This window comes from Pinus tabuliformis, chromosome 5_2 (assembly GCF_031772625.1).
Source record: "Pinus tabuliformis cultivar Carrire ecotype Pingquan chromosome 5_2, CPIR1, whole genome shotgun sequence".
Classification (NCBI taxonomy): domain Eukaryota; kingdom Viridiplantae; phylum Streptophyta; class Pinopsida; order Pinales; family Pinaceae; genus Pinus; species Pinus tabuliformis.
Window position 1 is genome coordinate 559,047,518 of NC_142306.1, and position 19,936 is coordinate 559,067,453.

The window sequence follows — 19,936 nt, forward strand, 5'->3', positions numbered from 1 at the left end:
CAGAGATGGTAACCTTAATAATGTGCACCACTAGATTTAAGAAAATTATTTATGAAACGGACTCCAGAATAAAAACTGATGCTCTCAATGGCAAATCGTATAATACTTATACTTGTGGGTAATGTCTGAACTTTGCAATTCAAATTCAAGGAAAAGAGTGATGCAACTGTCAAGCCTAAACTTTTGTTGAAGAGAAGATGCTACTTACGAGAAGCCCACTCTATTTTATTGAATCTTCAGCACATTATCAGCACAATTTCAACAAATCAGAGGTATGTGACGGTATTATGTTTAGCACGAGACAATAAAACTTTAGAAAAAGAAGATCACATTCTAAAAGTAATCCGGATTAAAATCTAAATAAATTTTCAAGCTAAAAGGTGTTTTTTTTCTTGAAAAAATGTTTCAATTTATATATGCACATGTATAGGAGGTATCCAATACAATCCAAAAGGCAGGGGATTTTCAGATTGAATTTCCCCATCATAGATACCTGTTCAAAACACAGGAGGTTGATAAGCCCCAACTAACTTATAATTAACTTACTGAACTAAAAAAGACAGTATCACTGAGGTTCCAGTTTTTCATGTGTGGAACAGAAAAGCCTTCAGGGGTGGTTTTGCCATCACTTGATACAATAGCCTTTACATTTGTCAAGTTACCATGGTTTCCTCTGATGCTTGATACATTAATTCCTTCGTTCTGTCAATACCCTGTGAAGCCTACTTTTGAAAACCATCTTTTCATTCTTGACACTGGATTACAACCCTTTGTATGGTGATAGCTCTGGAATTTAGGCTCCTTGGGGATTGTTGGGGGCTTTAAAGACCTGCCACAGTTTTGATTTTAATATAGTAAATATGTATGTTTTTTTGTTCACGTCATATAGAAACATAGAAAAATTGGGAAGAGAAATGAGAACATACTTCTTGGGTACAAATGGATGATCAAAAGAGGGCATCAATTGAGCATATGGAATCATCTCTCTTCTCAATCTCCTAATTTCTTCTAGTTCAGCTAGCTGTTGATGATATTCAAGTTAGTTTGTAGCAACTGTAAAATGCACAAGGCTCAAACTAGGTACCCACATTCCCCCTATACATTAGAGATATTTAGTTCAAATTAAACAACATCCATCCCAACTAAAATATGGGAAAAAATGAAAACAAATGCAAAGGAAGTTATACCTTCTGGAGATGTTCTTCTTCCAACTTTTCTTGCTCCAGAGAGTAGTATTTTTCGTCTATCTGTTTGAGGTATCAGGAATAATGTGAAGAATTGAAACAAGTATTAATATAACGATGATGAACTTTGAAACTGGACAGAAATGCATAAAATCACGTAGGACAAGGATTGAGGCATACTAAGTGATCAAATTTGGCCCTTTCAACTGCTCTAGATTCCGTGCGAAGCTTTACATTCAATGGCCTAGTGTGCTCTTTGACTGGGGGCTTTGGTAAAATCTGTAAATTTGGTAAAGACCACTTCAGACTATGATAAAAGATCTAATGAGAGAGACTTTGAATGACATGTTGAAGGCATTCAAGGCTGGCATCATCATTGATAGCACAACATGGTTTGTTAAGATTTGAAACTTACATGTGGCTCATTAGTTGTCCATGGCAAGCCTTGTGCAATCGGTATTCGGTGCTTTTCCTCCTCGTCCATCTTATGTTTTATCTTTGTCATGAATTGTCTTTCTTTCATTTGACCTCTTTGCTAAAAACAAGATTGTTTGTCAAGCCATATACAAGCATCTGTTTGTGGTTAATATTTTTCTTGATAGCTGCTACTGTAGTAATCGTGGCAATAGTTATTGTAGCCATGTATATATACAATTTATAGTATCTATACCTGCCACGTATCAATATAGATGTTGGGGGTCTAACAGAGTATGAACTCCGTAGAATGGCTTTAAGAGTTTAGGAGTTTATCTTTATGAGTCACTGTTATCATTTTGAGGAAAGTTTGTTTTATAATGTAGGAGAATTGGACTTAAGATAACTAACTACAATCATACAAAACTGGCTCTTGAGAAATCAGTATTCCTAGTTAGAACATTAAATGTAGTCAAGTTTGAATGGCAACACTGACCATGCTAGCATATCACATGTGGTCATTGCTTGCAATGACCACAAGATCTAACAACAGTACAATATCATCTTGACCAATAAAGACGTCACAATATCATCTACAAAGGAATGAAAGAGAGATTAACAGTGACAAGCTCTTATACATGATCACTCATCTGTTTGTTAGTGTTTTGACATTAATTATATAAAGTTGGAGTAGTTCTTTTGACAACGAAGTAGATAAGTCCTTATCTAGGAATTGTGGAGGTTTTCCAGTCATACCAAGCAATGACCACAAGATCTAACAACAGTACAATATCATCTTGACCAATAAAGACGTCACGATATCATCTACAAAGGAATGAAAGAGAGATTAAGAGTGACAAGCTCTTATAAGCTCTTATACATGATCACTCATCTGTTTGTTAGTGTTTTGACATTAATTATATAAAGTGGGAGTAGTTCTTTTGACAACGAAGTAGATAAGTCCTTATCTAGGAATTGTGGAGGTTTTCCAGTCATACCAATTCTCATTTGAGTAAACCAGAGAATAACTAAGCACTTATGATACCATGTAACTATAATACCAGACTTATCATGTAGGATGCACATATAATTTCTAGGCAGCTACAGGCTTTTGAATATTGTAAGTTGACTAGGAAATTTTGGGTTGGATAATGAAATGAAAGTAAAACAACTATGAAGTTATACATATATCTATAGTTTAACAAGTCCTAAATGCTTTATGAGGATGGTATTAAACTGTAAGCAAACAATTAAAAAAATTATTATGTTTCTACCTCGGTTAGTAGCCTAAAAGGTCTTGTAGGGGTAACTCTGACTTGTCTCTTATGTCTTTCTTGCCGTTTCTTCCACATTGGTGATCCTATTTTGGTGGAGTCGGAGTCAAAACTCTGAGACAGATGTGAAATGAAACAATGTCTATCAATTAAAAATCATACAAATCCCGTTAAAACAAGTGTGATATAAGAAAATTCAGTTGCTTCTAAAAAAATTATTGGACAGAAACATCCAAAAACTCCACTCTATGACCTCTCAGAAACCAGAAATGCAAGAAAAGCAGATTGGAAAAAAAAAAACGGTCCATAGTAAAAGAGATATGAGATGGCTTCACCCTTACTTTCTCGGTTCTTCTTCGGCTTCTAGAACTGCACAGGAAAAATAATAAATTATGATTCAGTACTATATGTCAAAAGGGCTAGAAAGCTCATTTGGATTTGCCTAAACAAAAACATAAAAGAGCTAATTGCTCTGATAAATATACGAAATCGGCCCTTGTAACTGATTAAACTATCTTTTAAATTAGAATTGCCAGAAGCGGTGGCACAGAAGGGTTCATTTATAAATAAATAGATTAGCATCTCTCGTCGACAAGGCAGAGATTAGTCCCAGCACTTTACCAGACATTTCATTCCCCAATCACACCTTTTTCTTAAACATCAACGAAAATTCCAGAAAAAAATAAACTATTGGCCAAAATATCGAAATTTTATATAAAAGAGAAAGTAAAAATAATAATAATAATATAATTTTAATGGTGTATGAAATCTCTTTGTATAAGGCACAAAGAACCCATCTCCAATTTGACTGCTCAAATTTAGGGCATTGTAGATATTCTAACCCACTGGAATTGAACTTGTGAACTCTTAAATTGTACATACTCTTCCTGAACTGCAAAAACTGTATATGCACTAGAAACCTTCCTATGACCTCTTAAAATATACATACTCTATCCTCTCTATAATTAAACCTATAACCTCTAAAAAAAAACTTCAGAGAAAAATTTAATGATTGGAATTTATTTTAACCCAATTTTTTTTAAATTCCTCTTATCTCTCCCCCAGTTAAGAATTTTGCCCATGCTTCTCCTCCCTGATCTGTGCGGCAATCCCTCCCACCACCTCTTCTATTGCAAAAACCAAACAAGCCCCCAAGACTACTATAGACATTAAGAAAGATAACAGGTACAGGGTTTAAGAAACTGCACAAGGTGCACCCATGATTATCTTACCTGCTTCCGCTCAGCACAGAAGACCGAAGGCTCTGGGAGTCACTGAGATCACTTGTATTACCACCATCCTCATACTTGCCCATATTGCAGCGGCAATCAAAACCACCATAATTCTTGCCAGAGGAAATATTGGGCTGTCTCTGAGCCAATGGCTGATCCATTCCAGAACTAGCCCATCTCTTAACACAGCCATTAGACTTCAGATTATCCTGTTCTACTCTACCAGCTTTACCCTTATCTTTCTTATTAGATTCCTTGTGACCATCTTTGACTTCATTCTTCTGGGTCTCCGAGGGCAGCTTCATGTTCTCAAAAACTTTCACCAAGTTCTTGACTCTACCTTCCTGCTGCAATTCTTCAAAGTTGGGATCCCAATTCTCAGAATCCATCCCAGCATAACAGGTTTTTTGGGGCTCTGCTAACAACATATTCATAAACGGAAATTCTCTGTTATTTCAAATTTCCAAAATCTAAAGCTTGAGTTCAACAACTAGTTTGCTCTTTTTCTGCACTCTGCTATCAATACCAATTCAAGAATTGAGTTCTCTTACATCTATAACATGAAATTAATTAACGGTTGAGTTCTGTTATGTCTATGGAAGGCAACTGGGTTTTGGGTTTTCTCTGATTTGTCGCTATCAAGAAATCCTAAAGGACGAGAAAATTAAGCAATTGGGTTCCGATTTCTGACCCCAATGTATCGTCCGGGAGCTCTTCGCGTTCAAATTTGCACCAAATTGAACGAGAAGTGCTGCTCCGCCAAACTTCTTTTAGATTTGGTGAGCGTTGGAGGCCCAAATAGGCGAGAATCGGTCCGTTGGTGTTCATCTGGCGGTGAGGTAATTATGGCAAGGATGATGAAGGCGGAGAGGTTTGGAATTCACAGCCATCGGACATGAAAAAATAACCGCCGAAGCCACCAGGTGATAGGGTGACGATTAATTATGCTTTGGGAAAGGATTGATTGGGTGATTTTGTTTGTTTTCCTCACGTTGAAAAGACTTGGCTAACGAACCAAAGGATGGTTCCAAGAATGGTAAGAGTATACTAGGATCTACTTCCTGGCCACCTCCAACCTCCGTAAGCAGTGGACAATCTTAGTAGTTGTAGCAACAATAACAACAATAATATCGTTGTTACATCTTCTATCCCTACCTCAATTCACACATCCCACACATGCATGCATCCCACTAATCTTATTGAGCTATCCTCCTCTAATTCCCCAATCATTACTCAAAGGATGTAATCTACTTGTGCACCCTCTACTCCATTGACAACCTATGGTGATTAATTGTTTTTTACTAGTGAATCATAAGCTTGGTGATAGAAAAGGAGTCGTCTATCGAGGCTGAGGAATTGCCCAGACCACCCAAAGTGGCGAGAATTCGGGCAAAAGTAAATTCAAAAAATCTTGTAGAGGTAGTGTTTGAATTGTGTTTTTGATGGTGGAAATGGATTCAGCACCATCAAAAACGTTTAAAGAACCTAATTTTTGAAGTTTAACATCTTTAACTTGGATTTACAAAAACCCTTGCTGGATTTTCTCAAAATATTATTGGAATTTCCATTACTTTCAAGGCAAAAAAGCAGTCTCATTAGACTACGGCGATAGAAAATAGTAGTTATACTTCACTAAGTCAAGCAAGCAAGAAGCAACTAGGTTTTTTGTGAAGAAGAGAACAAAGGTTAGGATCACCTACATTTCTTTTGATAGACCTTCAAATGTTGAATAGATGACTAAGAGGAGGAGGTCCTAGCTCCAAGAATCTTACACAGCACAAGAAAAACACCCTCCTACTCTACACACATCAAAACCCTATATTTTACTCAAAAAACAAGTGAAAACCCTTCTAGATCTACTCGATTAGTTCAATGAAGGAAAACAAAACATTCAAGTATCAATATTAAGCCAATGCAAATATATATGGAGAAAGTGGAGGGGAGATTTTATTATAAGGAGAAAATAGTAAATCTAGATCCATACCTTCGAGTGGTGTAACAATTGATATGAGTCCTTTCTCCTTGGGTTCATTCCTTTTCAAGGTTCTCTCATGTCCTGTTATCTTCAAAGATGTCTTCAAATAATTGTCCAATGGTTCTCCCCAAGCCTCCACAACCAAATTGGGTAAGTGGATACAAAGGGGAAAATCGAGACTTCTTTTGTGTAAGAAGAAAAACCAATCCATTGATCCCCCAAAGATTATATTTGATCCAAGTAGAGATTAAAATTCCCTATCCAAATGCTAGATCAACGGCTCTTAATATATAATACTATGAGAAGATAACTATCTTTATTTATTTATTTGACTAGAGGAATCAAGAAATGGGTTAGGTTCAGAATCACATGACATGGGGTCTATTCCAACCACTACCACTATAACCTCCAAGTGTAATTGCCCTACCCCAAGGATGATACATGAGACCACACATGGGGGATTGAACAAGGGACCTAATTATTCACATAACTTTACATGACATAGGCTTGCCAAGTGAGCTACCCTTGGGGAGGCCTATGCGAAGAAAGTTATTGATCCCATGTAAAGGAAGCCTTTCTATAAGGTTTCTTAGGTCTTTATAGGATTTTGCATGAAGAAAATGACCCAGACTCTAGAATAATCTTGGGATATTCATGCCTTAGGGACCTCGATAGTGAGAAAAGTGGAATAAATCAACTCTAGAGGGTGCCTTGGACAAGTTTGACCAAGTTAAGAGTGCATGTGAATTTTGGCCCTATTATGTGCCCAACATGCAACATAAAACTTTAGGAGGAAAAGTTGTAGCCCATCAACCCATGCACGCAACTTTCAAGGGAAAGGATGCATCAAACAATACAATCATTGGAAATTATCAATATCCCTAAAGTTTTCAAACAATTCAAGTGATTCCATGAAAATAGACCACATTGTAATGCCCCTGAGAGATAGGACTACTTTGTACATGGAAGTGAAAGTACCACAATAATAAAATTTCGCTTATGTATGAAGCTAGTGTAACGTTGCATTTATGAAATACATTACCTTGTTTCTTCACCAAAATGGACATTTGAGAGCCTATGAAAGAAGTCATCATTGAACAAAGGACAAGGAAACCACTTGCAACCACAACAAAAGGTAGAATAATAATCATTTCTTTTGTGGGTTATTGTCATGAGCCCTACTATGTTGCCTTAATACCATCATGGGCGACGCGTGACACCGATGAGATTTCGTTGCAAGTTACACAACTAGTTTAACCTGGACTATGACTAACTTCTCAACACTTCAATACTTAGTCAATTATTCGTTTTCAGTCTTACTTATTAAATTACTTCATAAACATTAAACAATTATACAATATCACAATTTCAGTATATAGTAGCAGAAACTTCAACAAGTACAAGAAAGTGCGACGGGAGGGGGAAACTCCCAAATTCAACGTCTCCCCTATTCTTTTATTAACTTTAGATATGTTACAAAAATTTACAAAGGGCTAGCCATGGATAAACCTAAGCGTTGCCCAAAATTACAAAGTGTGGCAGTTGTTGACCCAGCCTAATGCACTTGCCAAAAGTGCCAAGTCCCATAGCCCAAGGCGTGCCCAACTTGAAGGTCAACACCTTGCCCTACAAAATCCCCAAACTTGGTGTGTCAACAAACTCAAAAAACAAACCATGCAACATGCCTAGAAACTTTGTTCGCTTGGGCGAACCTCTCTATTTTGCTACCTAGTTGTTTGCTGCCTTTCCCCTTGTCGTGCACCCTTCATTTATGTCGTTTTGTGTTACATTTATGCGATTTGCTTAATCGTGTGCCCCATTCCAAGTCATGCAAGATTTACTTATACTTGTGCGAACGCTCCCTCGTTTTGTAACAACCCTAGTGAAAATTCCATGTAATAAAAGTTAATAAAGGCAAAATAATAACCATGGTTGATGGGACACTTATTCCAAGTTGATGTTAGGCAAGACATCCTAGTGTGGGTGTTCATTTGGTTATTAATGGCTAAGGAAATTGGCAAAGGAAATGGCTAAGGCTTTGGAAAGGAAAAATGGCATTTTTTGGCACATTTATTTATGAAAATAATGGAAATTAGGAGAAAAGGGAGGTGAAAGGTCACAAGTTGCATGTGAGGAGGAAAATGAAGGAACATATTGGAAAATGAAGAAAATAGAGGCCTCATTCATAAAAAGGATTTTGAGGATCAATTAGTAACCTTTTGTTAGTTCAATTTTGGAGCTCTCTCATTATTCTCTCTATCTCTCTCATATTCTTGGAGACTTAGACTTTTCTTGGAGCACTCTTGGAGGGTGTGGCATACTTGGATTTTGGATAAACAAGGCAAAGGAAGAGAAGGAAAGCGCAAGAGGACTTACGGATCAATAACTACAACGGGATTTGTTTGTAGGTACCAAGTTGCATGTATGTTTTCCTGACTAGTTTTGGCATGCATGGCATATGAATGTGGTTTGTTGGTTGTAATCTGTCATTAGCATGGAGGATGGTCGGGATTGACAGTGGATTGCCTAGCCTTGCCATTTCCTAGATAGCCATGGAGATAGTGGGTTTATTTTCATTGTTTTATTTTGGTTGGTTTTCATGTTTCCTTAGCTTGGGTTGAGTTATTAGTCCTCGAGCCTTAGTTGGACAAACACTCTGGAGCCCTATACAATTTTAGTTGAGTTACTAGTCGCATAGCCTTGGTTGGAAAAACATTCTAGAGCCCTTGTGGGTTGAGTTACTAGTCTTGGAGCCTTGGTAGGACAAACACTCTCGAGCCCAGTAAAAGTTGTGGTTTGAGTTACTAATCCTGGAGCCTTGGTTAGACAAACGCTATGGAGCCCTGGAAGGCTTGGATAGAGACTTATCTGATGATGGTTTTGTGATGTTCGACCATGAGGTGGAATCGATGTTTGATGTGTTGAGGTGGATGGCCTTTGGAAGCCCTGGATGGTTTTGGTTTGATGTGTTCTATGAGATCCCACATTCATGCTTGGGGTATGGCACGGGGGTGAATGGCTAAAGAGATATTTGGCTCAACCATTCTATAGTCGGGTGCAATGTGGAAGTCCCATCCCGGGTTTGGATTTTGCATTATCAATATGAGGTTATTTCTAATTGTATTTCTATGAGTATTATACTAGTTTATATGTGGTTTATATCGCTGTGATTTCATTGGTATTTCTGTTGCTATTATGTTGGTTATATATATGTTTTATGATAGTAGCTATGTTTGGATTTCTTCATGTTTCTACTGATAAATGAATGAAAAATGTATTTATGACCTAATGGATGAAATGGCAGTTGATGTGTTGAGGCATCAATGCTTCTTAGTGATTCTTAGCTAAAAACGAGCCCCTATGCTCAGATCTATTATTTACACCTGTAGATTACATATTTGTGATATGTTTGACGAAATGTTTGTCATGGCTAGTAGGGGTCTAGTCAAGGTCTCATTCAAGTAATTGCATTTATACTGTCATTTCCTTGTTATTTTACTATTCTGAAGATATGATTCAATTCTGGGCAATGACCTAGGCTTTGGGCCTGAAAAAGTGGCTCAAATCTTGGGGAAGTTGACACAGTATTGTGAAAAGGAGTCCCTGGATGCTGGCTTGTAGGCCTATGAGAGCATCCAGAGGTCCGTAAACGCTAGCATGCCCCTAGCATGAGAGCTTGCAGAGGTCCCTAAATGCTAGCATGCCCATAGCATGAGAGCGTCCAGAGGTCAAGTGGTCCAAAATATTAGTGGGACCCAGGGGATGGTTGGCAGAAAGGTTGGATTGCTTTTTGAGGGTCCTAATGCTAATGTTGAATGTTTGTATGGTGTTTTTACATCGGTTGCACTTCCTTAACGTGACTTAGGAGGTCGAATCATATCATAGTGGCCTCTCACCACATGATTACCCCCGTTGGCAGATTGCTTGGGTAGATGTGGGAGGAGGGTGTTACAGAGTCGTATCAGAGTATGGTTCACCCCTCGAATTGGATGGGTTGTGTGTTGGTCATGCATGCATGTCAGTTGCATGTGTGTCTCTTACACTTGCATTCCATGTGCTTGTTGCATTTGCATGATGTTGATCATGGTTGTAGTGATGTCGTCATGTGGAAGTTGATGTTGTTATTGTGGAGTGCATCGTCGTGAGTGTATGACTCATTACATTTTGTTATATATCATTTACATGTATCATTTTGTATGCTTGGTTACATTCTTGTAGGTTTGGTTACAAGTATTTTTCGTTTATGCTTGATTACATGTGTTTATGCATGTGTATGGTTGGTTACGCGTTGCTTATGCATGTTCATGTTTGCATGTGGTCAAGTGTGCAGTGATGTAATGATTGTTTTCATGCATGAGGTTGTGGTGTGTGTTGTTGTTAAGGTCATGCATTGATGACTGGACCCTAGCTAGAATGATGGTTGCATGGTCATATGATTATGTGTTATGCTTTTTGTATGTTTTCATGATTATGTTATACATGTATCATGCTAATTTGTTGATCTTGCACACAAGGTATCCTCCTTGAGCTATACCAAGGTAAGTTGTTTTATTGTGATTTGGTTTAGCTGACATGTTATACCTTGCGGGAAGAAATATCAAATGGATAGCAATATGGTAGACTACAAAGACTCTCCCTATGAATCAGAAGAACAATGGGGTTGGGAACTCTTCTGATTTGGCAGATACACTGAGAAGCTTAAAGGAAGAAATAAGGAGTTGTAAGGCAGATAATGATAGAATCAAGTAGGCACAAGAGAAGCTAGCAAAGGTAAATGCAGTGATACTTCGGAGCTTGTTAGATATGTAGCGACAGGGACCACTTTGGATCAACCATGAGCATGAGGACAAAACTAATGGGGCATATGGTAGTAGGTCGCATGGTGGTCATAAGTTAGATAGCAATGACATGGTTAGATATGGCATACTATTGGACACTCCGGATAGGAGAAGGGATAGACACAAGTACCATTCTAGTTCTAGTCCTAACAGGCATGATGATTGGTATCGTTATCATTCGTAAACGAGGAGTGAGAGGGGATACTTTCCAGATGACTTTAAGAAAGAAAATCCACCCACTTTTGATGGAGAAATGAAGAAATCGCAGGATGCAGAGGCATGGTTGCTTCGTATGAAGAAGTTCTGTATTCAGAGAACATGAAAGCCAGAGTAGCTACATTCAGTCTCAAAGGCAAAGCAAACATTTGGTGGGAATATGTGAAGAATGTCATAGGTATACAGGAGGAGGACTTGAATTGGAATGAGTTTGAGCAGCTATTCAAAAGGAAGTATCTATCAGAGAGATACTTTGATGATAGGGAAAAAGAATTTTATGAGCTAATGATTCGAATTTAAATAGGAACGCAACAAATTATAGATATAACTGTAAATACAGAGATGCAGCAGAAATAACACTTCCTTTGATTAATATGAAATAATGAAATATGCATACAAACAGAATGGAAACGAGAATAGCTCGACGATGGTAGCTTATCTCTGAGAAGAGATGTGGTGGCTACATGCCTCTTAACCATGTTACAATGAGGCTCAAGGGCCTTTTTATTATTAAACAATAAGAGCAAACCCTAAACAACCAAAACCCTAACCCGAGGAGTTGTAACACCAAGAGTTTATGTGCCCTGTCGGGGTTAGTTGGGCAGCCAACTTCCCACGGTCGTGACTTGGTCATATTATCTTCGTTTGACGCGCATGACACCTCGTTGGAAATATCTCTCCGAGGACTACGATGGAAAAAACAATTTATCATATGTCACTATGGTATATTGCCAAAAAAACGTCGTTTAGGGCCTAAAAATGGCTCCAAAAGTTTAGGACTCGCAAAACTGCTAAAAATAGTAAATTGTGCTACAATTAATGAAACTGAAAAACTAAAAGAAACAATGGTGGTGGTCCAAGTGGAATTGGCAGGTGGCCACTAATATCCACCTGGATCAGCGAAATATGGGATCTATTACAGATGATGAGAACACTACCAGGTTCTTGGAGTTAATGAGGTATGTGCCTTACCTCAAGGAGGAGAAGGCCAAGATTCATAGATTCACCAGTGGGTTACCAATGGCATTCAAAGATAGGATTGAGATCGATGAGCCTAGCTCATTAGAGGAGGCCATCCGAAAACTAAAGCATTTCTATAAACAATCGAAGTGAAAGTATGAGACTAAACCAGATTAGAAAGGTAATACCAAGAAAAAAGGAAAATCGGACAAGAAGCGAGTAAGACCACAGGATTCAGGTAATAAAGAGAATGTTGCACCACCTAAGAGGTTCAATGCATCAGATATGTAATAGACCTGGGGAAAATTTCATGTAATAAAAGTTAAAAACAATAACCATGGATGAATGGGACACTTATTCCAAGCTGAATGTTGGGCAAGACAACCTAGGGGGTGTTCATTTGGTTGTTTATGGCTAAATAAATTGGCAAAGGAAATGGCTAAAGCTTTGGAAAGGAAAAATGGAATTTTTGGCACAATCACTTATGAAAATAATGGAAATTAGGAGAAAAGGAAGGTGAAATGTCATAGGTTGCATGTGAGGAGGAAAATAAAGGAAAATAAAGGAAAATGAAGAAAATAAACGCATCATTCAAAAAAGCTTATGAGGATCAGTTGGTAACCTTTTGTCAGTTCAACTTTGGAGCTATTTCATTATTCTCTCTCTTTGTATCTCTCATACTCTTGGACACTTAAAGTTTCCTTGGAGCACTTTGGCATTGGAGCAAGAAAGACAAAAAAGGCAAGAGGAAGCAAAGATCAAGAAGGAAAGGCAGGATCAATCAGTTACAACAAGATCCATTGTAGCTATTGACTTGCATGTGTATTTTCCTTGCTATATTTGGCATGCATGAGATTGCATGTGTTTCTTTTCTACCATGGCATGAGTTTTTCCAGGTGTGACATTATTTTCAGCTTAGCCTTGCCATTTCCTAATAGCTTTGATGAGATGGGTTCTCTCATTCGGTTTATCTAGGATGGCCGAATTCGATTCGAAGCTGAGTGGGGTGGATCTCTGAATTGACAAACACATGGTGTAGTGGTCCCTGAACTAGACTGAGGATGCATGAAGCCACTAGAATAGTAACCCCTGAACCAGATTGTGGGTTGCAGTAAAGCTAGATTGTGTGCCTCGGTGGGCCTAGGAATCATTGTTGGTGAATGACGGGATATATGGTAAAGCCAAGAGGTGGATTTTATCTCTGTTGGGCCTAGTAATTCCAGGATGGAATGCACGGTAAATCTTGGAGAGTATGTCTCAGTATAGGGCCTAGTGATCCTTCGATGGGACGACAGATGCATGATAAAGCCTGAGAGACTAGGAGGCACTCAAATTCCTCACGATGTAGGCATAGAACTCCAGTGGCATTTACATTGATTGGTGTTTTTTATGTGTTCTATGAGTCCCACATTCATGCTTGGAATATGGCGCGGGGTTGATTGGATAAAGAGAGACATGACTCAACCAATCTATGGTCCGTGGAATGTGGTAGTCCCATCATCGGTTAGTTCATCGCACTGATTAATGAGAAATTCATTCCAATGATTTTTATGTGTAAATTCACTGGTGTTCATTTGGTTGTTTATGGCTAAGGAAATTGGCAAAGGTAATGGCTAAAGCTTTGGAAAGGAAAAATGGCATTTTTGGCATAATTATTTATGAAAATAATGGAAATTAGGAGAAAAGGAAGGTGAAAGGTCATAGGTTGCATGTGAGGAGGAACATGAAGGAAAATAATGGAAAATGAAGAAAATAGAGGCCTCATTCAAAAAGGCTTCTGAGGCTCAGTTGGTAACCTTTTGTCACTTCAACTTTGGAGCTCTTTCATTATTCTCTCTCTCTCTCATACTCTTGGACACTTAAAGTTTTCTTGGATCACTTGGCATTGGAGCAAGAAAGGCAAAGAAGGAAAGAGGAAGCAAAGATCAAGAAGGAAAGGTTGGATCAAGCAGCTACAACAGGCTTCATTGTAGCTATTGACTTGCATGTGTATTTTCCTTGCTAGATTTGGCATGCATGAGATTGCATATGTTTCTTTTCTTCCATGGCATGGGTTTTTCCAGGTGTGATGGTATTTTTAGCCTAGCCTTGCCATTTCCTAATAGATTTGATGAGCTGGGTTCTCTCATTTGGTTTATGTGGGATGGCCGAATTCGTTTCGAAGCTGAGTGGGATGGATCTCTAAATTGACAAACATATGGTGTACTGGTCCCTGAACTAGACTGAGGCTGGATGAATCCACTGGACTAGTAACCCCTGAACTAGACTATGGGTTGTGGTAAAGCCAGATTGTGTGCCTCGATGAGCCTAGGAATCCTTGCCGGTGAATGGCAGGATATACGGTATAGCCAAGAGGTGGATTTTCTCTCCGTTGGGCCTAGTAATTCTGGGATGGAATGCATGGTAAATCCTAGAGAGTATGTCTCGGTGTAGGGCCTAGTGATCCCTAGATCGGACTGCAGATGCATGAGAAAGCCTGAGAGGCTAGGAGGCACTCAATTTCCTCACGGTGTAAACAGAGAACTCCGGTGGCATCTGTTATGAAACCAACTCAAGAAAAGATAGAAAAGATAGATCAACGCCTTAGAATTCAGCCTCTTCGAGGGGGCAACCTCTTTTACATTACATAAATGAACAATTCTTGGATGATACAAATGACAAAACCTCCTTTCTATATATAGGAGTCTAAGGAGTCACAATATAATCCAGCCGACCTAACAATAATAAAATAAAGCCACAAAAATAACAATAGAGGGATTCTGTGGGGCACCGAAATAACAATATGGGGGTAATAGGGGCACAACAATATAAATAAGTGGTATAACTACAATAGTAATGGGGTAATCACTAGTATTATAGGGACCCAACATGCCCCTCTCCTTCAAAAAAGTGTTGTCCTCAACGCTTGAGTAGTTCTGGATACTTCTGCATAAAATTCTTATCCTCCCATGTGGAATCTTCAGCGGATAAGTTCTTCCACTTGATAAGATACTCTGAAATTGATCGATTTCGTAGCTGTCGAGTTCTTGTTTCTGTGACTGCTTCCGGTTCCAATATAATTTTTCCTTCCTCGTCAAGTTCCGGCAATATTGTTTGAATTGGGAGCTTGTCATCTATAACCTTCTTTAAACATGAAACATGGAAAACTGGGTGCAATCGAGAAGCTGTAGGAAGCTCCAATTTGTATGCCATAGTACCAATCTTTTGCAACACCTTGTACGAACCATAATACTTTGGTGATAATTTATTATCCTTCTTAGCTTGCTTTAGGGACATTTGTTTATATGGTTGTAGCCGTAGGAATACCCAATCACCTACATCAGAACTTCTTTCACTGCGATGTTGATCTGCCTATTGTTTCATTCTATTTTGTGCCAACACAAGGTTATCCTTTAAGAGTTGGAGGACTTGTTGTTGATGTTCGATGTGATGTTCCACTGCCTGAACCTTAGAATTTTCTCTTAAATATGATGTGATGGATGGTGGTTGATACCCATAAAGTGCCATAAATGGGGTCATTTTTGTTGCTGTATGGAAGGAAGTGTTATACCACCATTCAGCCAGAGGCAACCATTTGACCCATTGTGTCTGTTTATCAGATACAAAGCAACGAAGATATCCTTCCAAACATTTTTTTACTATCTTAGTTTGCCCATCAAATTGAGGATGATAGGATGAGCTATGAGCTAACTGAGTACCAAGACAAGAAAATAATTCTGTCCAAAAATTTCCAGTGAAAATGGGATCTCTGTCACTTACAATAATCTTTGGGTTTCCATGTAGCTTTTGAACTGTTTCCATAAATGCAGTAGAAATTGTACTGGCTTTAAATGGATGTTATAATGCACAAAAGTGTGCATACTTGGTAAGTCTGTCAACTACCACCATGATGACACTCTTTCCCTCAGACTTGGGTAAACCTGTGATAAAATCCATTGAAACCTCCTCCCAACGTTGGCTTGGAATGGATAAAGGTTGTAATAGACCCGGTGTCTTAATTGTTTCAACTTTATTTTGCTGGCAAACCAAACATTCCGCCACAAACTTTTGAATATCTGATTTAAGGCCATCCCAAAAAAATTCCTTCTTAACCCTGTGGTAAGTTTTTAAAAATCCTGAGTGCCCTCCTAAGGGAGAAGTGTGCAATTCCATAAGAATCTTTTGTTTTAGCTGGGAATTCTTACAGAGGTATAAGCGATTTTGTACCATAACGAATCATTTTGCTAGCTAAATGTATCAGAAGTACTGGAATCTTGTTGTAGCTTTCGAATAAGTGCCCACACTTCTTCGTCATTCTTCCATTCCTCCCTTGCTTCGTTTATCCAATCTGGTTGGATAATAGAAATGGCACACAACAATACTTCCACATCCTCATCCTTTCTTGAGAGTGCATTTGCCACCACATTTTGCTTCCCTTTTTTGTAGATGATTTCAAAGTCATAACCCAACATCTTTGTGACCCACTTTTGTTGCTCTTCAGAGGATAATATTTGTTCTAAAAAGTATTTAAGGCTATCATGATCCGTTTTTACCTTGAAGTGTCTTCCCATTAGGTAGGGTCGCCATTTCTTAAGTGCATGGAGTATTGCCAACATTTCCTTCTCATAAATAGCTTTGCTTAAAAACTTTCCCTTGATTGGACGACTTTCAAAAGCAATGGGTCTTTCATCTTGCATTAGAACAGCACCAATTCCATTTCTTGAAGCATCACATTCCACAATAAAGGTTTTTGTGAAGTCCGGCGTAGCTAAGACTGGTGCTTGACACATTGCCTCTTTAAGATGTTCAAAGGCCTTTGTTACTTCCGGAGTCCATGAAAATGAATCTTTCTTCAATAATGTTGTCAGAGGTGCTGCTATTCTCCCATAATTCTTAACAAACTTGCGATAATACCCTGTCAACCCAAGAAATCCTCGCAGATGCTTTATGGATGTGGGGATTTTCCATTCCTTAATGGCTTTAATTTTGCTAGGGTCTACCTTAACTCCTTCATGAGATACAATATGACCCAAATATTCCACCTCCTAGACTCCAAAGAAACATTTGGATCTTTTTGCATATAATTGTTTCTCCTCCAATAGTTGTAGCACCCTGTCAACATGTTCAACATGATCCTTCCAAGACTTGCTGTAGATTAGTATATCATCAAAAAATACTAATACAAATTTTCTAAGGAATGGTTTGAAAATTGAATTCATCAAACCTTGAAATGTTGAAGGTGCATTGGTAAGGCCAAAAGGAATGACCAAAAATTCATAATGACCCTCATGAATTCTAAATGTTGTTTTCAGAATGTCTTCAATCTTCATTCTGATTTGATGATATCCCGAACGAAGATCCAACTTGGTGAAGTAAATTTATCCATGCAATTCATCCAATAATTCATCAATAACAGGAATGGGGAACTTATCTTTAATAGTGAGCTTGTTGAGCTCCCTATAATCCAGACACATGCGCCATGATCCATCCTTCTTGTGCACCAATACTACTGGAGCTGAGAAAGAACTTTGACTTGGTTGAATTATACCAGCCTCTAGCATTTCTGCAACCATACGTTCAATTTCACTTTTTTGGGCATAGGGATATCTGTACGACCTGATGTTTGGAGGAACACTTCCTGGAATCAGATGAATAGCATGATCATGATCACGCATAGGTGGGAGACCTTTGGGAGTCTCAAATACCTTGGAATGATTGTCCAGGACATTTTGGAGATCTGGAGAAATAGATGATTCCAATGTGGAAACATCTAGCGAACATAATTGTGCAATTACACCTCTTTGCTCCTTTTTAAGAAGCTTAGTCATGCCATTATAGCTGATTATCTTTCCTGGTTTCCCTACAATACCCCTTAATTCAACTTCCTTTCCTTCCATAGAAAATTTGATGAAAAGTTCTTGAAAATTAAAAGCTATTGTACCCAAGGATTGTAGCCATTGGACTCCTAGTACAACATCAGCACCTCCCATTGGAATGGAAAGCATTGGGCTAGTTAATACATATTCTCCCATGGATAGCTTGATATTATGGCACTTTCCAGAGCAATTTATTGTTCCTCCATTTGCAATCATCATTTGACACTCTGGTGCTGGATATAGGAAGAAATTCAATTCTTTTGCTACCCTACAATGAATAAAATTGTTTGTGCTTCCTGAATCAATCAACACTATTACCTTTTTCTTCTTGATTTGTCCTTCTATCTTGATGCTTTGAGGAGTGGTAATTCCCGCCAATTCATTACAAGATATGGTCGGATTTATTTGTTCTTCATCTAGGCTTTGTTCCTGGAGTATATATTCTTCTTTTGACCTTTCTTGCTACTTTTCTTCTTCCTCTTCACAATCTATGTAGAATAATTTCTTCTCAGCACACTTATGACCTTTAGTGTATTTGCTATCACAACTGTAACAAAGCCCTTTTGCTCTTTTTTCTTACAATTGTTGTGGTGTCAACCTTATAGGTTGTGGAAGACTAGGGGCAACAACACTTCCGTCTTTATAGTTGTGAGTGGTATGCTTCCTAGTTGCCATAATTTTGCTTTCCATTTTTCTTGCTAACCTGAATGCCTTCACTAATGAATCAGGTTCCCAAAGGCGAACATCATGTTGGATATTATCCTTTAAAGACCCTATGAACACATCAATCCTATGCTCCTCTGGAATATCTTTTACCCTTATGTTCAATTTTTGGAACTCCTCAATGTGCTTCATTACTGAACCCTTTTGTTTGAGACTTATTAATTGGCTAAAAAAAGTGGTGCTTTTTGTATCTTCATAATGTGCTATCAATTCTTCCATAAAAATTGCCCAAGTGATAAATTGTTTACGAGAGCAAAGCCATTGATACCATACAAACTGATTTGGTTCCAAATATACAGTTGCCATACGTACCTTTTGTGCGTTTTGCACATTATTGAGATCGAAGAATTGCTCCATCTGTAATATCCATGTGGCGGGATCCTTGCCATTAAACTTCCTCATATCGATTTTTGGAATATGGTGATTCTTCGATCCAACATTAGCGTCTATGGAATCATGATTAACATTTCTTTTGTTCTCATCATGAGTTTCCTTTACTACCTTTTCACCATTAGTGAATCTTTCTTGTAGCAACTTCTTCAATTCTTCCATGTCTGTCTTCAAATCTATCTTCAAATCTGCCATCGAATCCACCATCTTAGCTTCCATGCCATTTATCTTAGATTCCATGCTATTTATCTTAGATTCCACGCCACTTATCTTAGCTTCTGTTAGCTTTTGTGAGCGTGACATTTGTTGCACTTGTTCTTGTAATTTTGATATATCATGTAGCATTTCTTCCTCCTCTTCATGATTCATGCTAGAGCTTTTAGGTTCCTTACTAGGTGTTTGCATTTTCTTTTCTCGGGGCATCAGTTACCGATAATAATGCTTTACTATGCCCTTTGAATTCCGTTAAACCAAGCTTACACAAAAATTAAAAAAAAAACTACACACCTTTTTTCACTTTATAGAAGCCTGATATTGAATCTGATGTATCTCTGTAATTCCGGATCATCCAGTTCTAAAATTTCTACCTGTAGTAGCCTTCTATGTCCTCTTTCCAATGCCACAAGTCTGATCCAAATTGGATTCTCCAAGGAAGAGTTATGTGAAATCTCCCTCAGTGACTTGCTTTTGGACTGGTTCAGTAGAGCGAACTTGTACGACGTGCCACGAGTCACTGTTTCCACCTTTGAATCTGAAACACACATACAAGAAACTAAAGTCCGTCCTCTTTCTGTACCTTCTTACGAAATTTCAATCTGATCCCCAGAGAGAAAGTTATGACGATTTTCCCCAGGTCACCTATTTTGAATGTAATT

At 38.2% G+C, this 19,936-nt stretch overlaps 1 protein-coding gene across 2 annotated transcripts; it reads right to left on the reverse strand.

Annotated features, from left to right (window-relative positions):
• Positions 1-490: 490 nt before the first annotated feature.
• LOC149160191 (microtubule-destabilizing protein 60-like) lies at positions 491-5,042 on the reverse strand. 2 transcript variants are annotated; one of them, XM_089436657.1, is made up of 8 exons: positions 4,105-5,042; positions 3,214-3,241; positions 2,873-2,986; positions 1,600-1,719; positions 1,365-1,463; positions 1,188-1,247; positions 927-1,021; positions 491-829 (listed from the first exon to the last, which is right to left on the reverse strand). In XM_089436657.1, the coding sequence occupies exons 1-8, from the start codon at positions 4,536-4,538 to the stop codon at positions 706-708; spliced, it is 1,074 nt and encodes a 357-aa protein (XP_089292783.1). In that variant the 5' UTR covers positions 4,539-5,042; the 3' UTR covers positions 491-705. The 2 variants fall into 2 exon arrangements, with proteins under 2 accessions (XP_089292783.1, XP_089292784.1); XM_089436658.1 differs by lacking the exon at positions 2,873-2,986.
• Positions 5,043-19,936: the final 14,894 nt, after the last annotated feature.

What these genes read in the sequence shown, in the direction of transcription:
- LOC149160191 (XM_089436657.1), bottom strand. Translation starts at nt 4,538, where the DNA reads ATGAATATGTTGTTAGCAGAGCCCCAAAAAACCTGTTATGCTGGGATG. An exon ending in TCTGTGCTGAGCGGAAGCAG is followed by an intron (nt 3,242 to 4,104) that starts GTAAGATAATCA and finishes TTTCCTGTGCAG; the next exon opens with TTCTAGAAGCCGAAGAAGAA. An exon ending in AAGAAGAACATCTCCAGAAG is followed by an intron (nt 1,022 to 1,187) that starts GTATAACTTCCT and finishes TATCATCAACAG; the next exon opens with CTAGCTGAACTAGAAGAAAT.